This window comes from Dinoponera quadriceps, unplaced genomic scaffold (genome assembly GCF_001313825.1).
Source record: "Dinoponera quadriceps isolate SergipeBrazil2010 unplaced genomic scaffold, ASM131382v1 scaffold8857, whole genome shotgun sequence".
In the NCBI taxonomy this organism is placed as follows: Eukaryota; Metazoa; Arthropoda; class Insecta; order Hymenoptera; family Formicidae; genus Dinoponera; species Dinoponera quadriceps.
Window position 1 is genome coordinate 1 of NW_014562656.1, and position 5,953 is coordinate 5,953.

Sequence of the window (5,953 nt, forward strand, 5' to 3'; positions counted from 1 at the left end):
TAGCTGTTAACATGCTAGTGGAAACAGCATTGGGTGTTAGCAGAGAGAAGGTTCAACACATCGGATTTGACTATGCAATGGCCGTTAAGAAGTCAGCGTTTCTGACGTTGTTGTTTTGAAATAGCTTATTTAATATTTATATAATATTAATTTATATTTAAATGTCAGACTGGGCGAGATCGCACAGACGGCACTTTAACTCGTTTTTACAATGGGATCAATTGTTCAAATTCTCGAAATATTGCAAAATGCAACAGAAAGTTGCATTTCTTGTGTTTATGTCGTCTTTCGTGTTCTTGGTTGAATGCTCCACCTCGATGTTATGCATGTTATTCTTCTACTTTTCTTCGATGTCCTTCTTTTTCTCTTGGATCATTAACTTCAGCAGCGATTGAACGGTATCAATCGTCTTCTGTTGCATTTTGCAATATTTCGAGTATATGAACAATTGATTGAGTTGGTTGATTTCATCGCCAAGTCACCTCACCAGATCCTGGGTGTTCTCATAAAATACAGGCCCATATGTCATTAATATTTGCATGTAAAACGTGACCAATATCGTTTTGCTGTATTTTAGCCATATGGCGCCGTTATTGATTAATATACTATCTCCGAGCCACGGCTTAAGGAATCTATATGATGAGTGTGAATTTAGGTGTAAATAGACTCGGGAGTAATACCGGTGCTTTTCAATATGAAGAAGCTGTAAATTAAATAAGTTCATATTAATTAATGATCCAATAACTTATAAACGAAATAAAAATCATGACGATGTCAAAATGACATAAAAATGATGAAAACATTACTATAAAACTTACTTTTCGAACAATATTCTATCATTATCGCGATATTTTGACTATCTGTTCCGCCTGGCAATTAGTGACTTGGATTTATTTACCTGTACTCCATGGGTTTATCGATGTGCTCAGAGTTGCATAAATTATATTTATTTCTTGCGCCTCTGTTAGGAAGACATCAACTTGTGTTTTTAAATGCAATGGCATTACCGGACCGTATTTAGCGAAATATTTACTGGCTGTAATTATTAAATCTTCAGGATTAAATTCTCGATAGAGTAATGCATGTCCAATAATGGGTACACGTTGTGGATCTGGAAGAAAATAGGCAGTAATTTGAACACATTCATTTACAACGAACGATTATGATTCAAGCATAAGGTGGGACATGTGACGATAGAGATTTTCGGTTCTAATTGAGTTTCTAGTTGTTGAACCATTTACTTACGTGATAACTTCAATGAAAGGAGCTCAGCATGCCTGGTCTCGATGTAGTAATGTAAGGCGATCAACGTGGTGAAGATTATTGCCAGCAGAGTATATCTGAAATCCGGTAGATATGATGTCGCCATTAGTAGAGTGTCCATCGTTACGCACAGGTACTTTTACACTGGATGGATTGGATAATATGTGCTGTGTTTTTCTTTTGCGCCACTCTTATATAGCTGACTCGTTGCGACAATACAGACAAACTTATTACGACTGATATTTTTCTTAGTATTGCACTTATACATTATCTTACATGCGTAGTCAGTTCTTATATTGAACGATCGAATGCTAATGCATATCACCGTAAAAAATTAATTATAATCAAGGTTACTTTGCAATCGAGGAAAATAATGAAATTCATCGTTCTAGTTTGCACGTTACGGATCTATAAATTATCGACACTATTACGTAAACACTCGCGCAATATAATCCTGTTTCATCTTAAAAGTCTTGATATCATAAATTAAATAAAAAATTAAAAAATTAGATCATACGTACCGCGATGTTTGGCCCTGTCGAATCGCCCTTTGGCATGATCCACGTATTTCTCAATGACAAGTAGAGCAGTTTACGTAGTTTGAGTGAAGAAAGCGACAATAAGATGTTGTTGCTAATCGAGAAACTAACACACAGGATATTGTATTAATATATATGTTATTACGAGTTGCCGCTACAATGGCACGTACGAACGAGTAAGATCGAAATCAAGCTGATCGCGCGCACTCTCTCACATGTCCCTTGCAGCGGCAATCCGTCGTAGTGATGTGTATGCAATATCCCGTGTAACGTAGCGGAGAATCGCATCTAATAATTACTCACGTAAATATTGAATTTCTCAATTTCATTGAATGATTATATTCTTCAAATCGTACCTTCATCGATATTGTAACCTAATTTAACATATGTTTCTCTTAAAAGGCGGTACTTAGAGTTGGATCCCATATCAACGATCGTCTTAAATTTGGTCTTCTTGAAAAACGTCTTATTGGCCGTCTTTGCAATAGTATGAACGTACAGCCAAAATACTTGTTTTACGCGGTCATAATCTTCATGGAATTTGCGAGAATAGGTATGCCGCAAGCGAACCAACATTTAACTACATATACTTCCTTACTGTTTTTAATGTTGGGCGTATTATTACACAAATATATGTATTTTGAATGTTGCCTAATCATGCCCGTTATTTATCCGATATTAAAATTTGTCGTATTTGTTACTGCTCGGATGGTATTCAATTCTGTTTGGTTTTTCATCCCAAACAGAGAATGTTTACCCATAATATTTTAGGATCTTTTCGTACATGTATCAAGATTAACAACGATAGGGGCAAAGCTTATTGTACCACTACCAAGCACTTCTACTGACGCGGAAATAGACCGGTTCTTTCTACGCGCAACTAGTTTTTGCGGTCTATTTGCCAATGAGTCGTTATAGGTTGTCACCTCAATTCTCGTCCGCATCGGTTGCGGGTTTCGCTCCGGCATTCGCGCGGCACCTCGGCAGCTCAGTTTTAAATTGTCTAATAGTGACTAGAATTTATCGCTTGTTTGTGCATTAGAGCGTCGTGGTTCTTACACATTCTTCCTGGATTCCGCGGACACGTCGAAGAGGTGACGGGAGAGATAATAATTTAGACACCGGTTTAACATTTAAATAACTATACTTTAATTCGTTTCAATTCCAAATTGAAGTTATGTCTAAATAACTTTAATAAATGATTCACACCAGAAACAAAATGAGAATACTCACGAATCAAATGAAGGGACAAAAGGAAAGAGGAACGCCAAATTTACAACGACCGAGAATTTTCTGCGGCCGCGAAGTTTTTCTGTAATTTCGCGACGGAGATCTTGGAAAGCGAGGGAATGGCCGTCCATTGCGACGGGTACCCGAACGAGTTCAGAAATATTACCGCGGGCAGCTCCCAGTTTTCAATTCTAATTAGGCGGTCGAGTTAGTTTTTTCCGACAAATTCTAATATATAAGATTATACCTAAAAGACTCGCTTAATGTGTGAGAATAGCATTAGCGAACGATGTCTGCATGGAAAGCATTGGAGAACATGTTAAATGTTACCAAATGCTATGAACCGAAAGACTGACGGTTTAGACGACTGGTTGAACGCAGAATTTCTTGAAAGGCGAAAACATATCACGAGCTGCTCGATTATGGTTATTTAAATAACGGATCTTTCCTTTATTATCTCGATAAGAGCGAGCATAGGTTGCAAAGTTGATATTATTAAGCGCGCTGACTCGTGATTATATGCGCCGTATTGAAACCGCCGATAAAAAAGCCATGTTGGAAATTACCGCTGAAGACTGATATGGCACCGAGAGAAGTCGGCAGAAAAACTCGGTAAAAACCGCATCGCCAGCAGCTATAAAAAGCCGATCGAAGCTAAACAGGCAAACCGACATTCAAAAACGCGTCTAAATACTGCGTATGTACTTACCGCGTTCCTTTTTGTTTATAATCCATGAATCTAATAAATCTAATAAATATATACAAATATATAATTTGTTTGTTCACAATAGCGTAATACCAAATCACGCCGATTGGTCTTACGCGCATTTGTACTTCAGAATCTTTATTAATTTCGGCCTTCTTGTCTGTTATTATCATGAGGAACGAATATATTTAATTTAGTTTTCACATCTAACTACGATTACATCTCTCTCTGAACCTGGCAATCTGACGAGCTCACCCGGGACACGACGCGACGTTAAACTTTGAATGTCGCATTCGACGACCGACCGCGGGCGAGTCGGACCGTCGCAACGTTAGAATAAGCACGTATCGATGAAACTGTGAGAATAATATTTAAATAAGTAAAAGTATTATGATTGATTTCACTAGATAAATACATGCATATTACGAGATATAAAGATCGAATTATCTGTTTGTTACGAACTTATCACCGTGTTCGACATACAGATATATCTTCAACGTTAATACGGAAAGTTATACCGTTCCTCGTATCACGTGAGAATTCAACACAATCATAGATCTTCTTTGGTTTACGATGTGTACGATGTGTTCTGTCTTTCTCTTTTTTCCTGACGGTCCTTGTATACGATTCATTTATTGTGACAATACAAATGGACAATTGAATAAATTCAAAAAATTACATTGAAAATACCGCGATAGAATCATTTTTTGCCGAGAGTTTAGAAAATAGTTTTTGTATTAAACCCTATGTTGTTTTAAAAACTCGCTGGTTGCAACGGAATTATGTCGCACGGGCCGTTATATTGACACTCTATAAGGTTCAGATCAAAGACTATAAAACTGATTTTCATTTCCTTCCTCAATTATTATATGACGTGGAACATATTGATAATATGCACCGACATCCATTCGTCCAGTGAAAAATTTACGTCATCTGATTTCATTAATTTCAGCTGTGTTGTTTTCGTACAAGTACAATTCCTAAAATAATTTATAAATTATATTTTCCCTCTCTGACTACCAATTCTACACACGTACAGTCATTTACGGAAAGGTTTTCTCATTTCCTTGGCATAGTGATGTCAGAAATTTCGAATAAAATGCATCTTTTTTGAAAATTTTGTGCATTGTGACTACTGCTTTGGAACATCTTTGTCAATTCACAGAATAATCAGCAGTTATGATTATTCGGAAATCGTATTCGAAATTCGAAATTTTCGACATTACCGTGTCTAGAGAATTGGACAATCTATCTGCTCATAACTGTGCACAAATCGTTTGACATTTATGTCAGGTGATCCTGCTGTAATCGGCGAGTAGTAGCGAATCTGAACAATGTTGTTTGTATGACAATGATGTAATTCGCAGTATGGCATGCTAAGGAATTAGACGAAATTTGTATCGGGAAAGAGCGCACATCGAGAAAGAAGAGAAGTCTCAAGAGTATTATTTGTTTTATCTTTTATTACCTTGAAATTACATACATGTATATATTATGTACATAAATGTATGTATATGAACATAGATGTATATAGATATAAATATTAGTACTTAAATATTATATATAATCGACACAAAAGCCTAAATGATAGCGTGCTATATGTAACTGATCTAAAGAATACTATTATATCTACAATTTTCTTTACATTTTCAACTTATACCATAGTTCCACATGTGCATCATACAACCGCAATTTAGAAAGGAAAATAGAAAAATTCTCAGAAAGAAACATATAGTCTGATATATGTAAATGAATAATAAATTTCTAAATATGAAAAATAGGTTTCTTGTCAAGTCTTACATTTATATACATACACACGCACACACTTATACACATTGCCATATTTGGATTTTTTCATTCCTATGAGGAGATGGTATCTCCTGTGTGAGATGAAGTTTTACGCGATTCGATCTTGATGTTGAATCCGTCGCCCCTTTTCAGAGTAATCTCTGCTAGCAAAGGAAAATTTTGATATGCCACGTCAGAAGTAATACGATATTTCCTCAATATCGTGGACAGTAAAATCTTCATTTCCAGCATTGCATACTTTCGTCCCAAGCACGACCTACGTAAAAAAGGGTCCAACAATGACAGATGTGACAGTATATTCAGTACTATTCGCGTGACGCCATTACTAAAATTTTATGGCGCATAGAGGTTTCTTTATACCTCGGCCCGGCACTGAAGGGAATAAAAGCGTAAGGATTTCTCTGCT

General features: G+C 36.3%; 1 protein-coding gene across 1 annotated transcript; it reads right to left on the minus strand.

Annotated features, from left to right (window-relative positions):
- Nucleotides 1-6: 6 nt before the first annotated feature.
- Nucleotides 7-1,453, minus strand: LOC106751164. The gene is made up of 3 exons (XM_014631996.1): nucleotides 1,246-1,453; nucleotides 899-1,111; nucleotides 7-703 (listed from the first exon to the last, which is right to left on the minus strand). The coding sequence occupies exons 1-3, from the start codon at nucleotides 1,382-1,384 to the stop codon at nucleotides 690-692; spliced, it is 366 nt and encodes a 121-aa protein (XP_014487482.1). The 5' UTR covers nucleotides 1,385-1,453; the 3' UTR covers nucleotides 7-689.
- Between the last annotated feature and the right edge of the window lie 4,500 nt (nucleotides 1,454-5,953).

Bases quoted from the DNA above. Each gene is read 5' to 3' on its own strand.
- LOC106751164 (XM_014631996.1), bottom strand. From the start codon at position 1,384: ATGGACACTCTACTAATGGCGACATCATATCTACCGGATTTCAGATAT. The intron at 1,112-1,245 runs GTAAGTAAATGG...ATTTTCTTCCAG, and splicing joins CCTTTCATTGAAGTTATCAC to ATCCACAACGTGTACCCATT.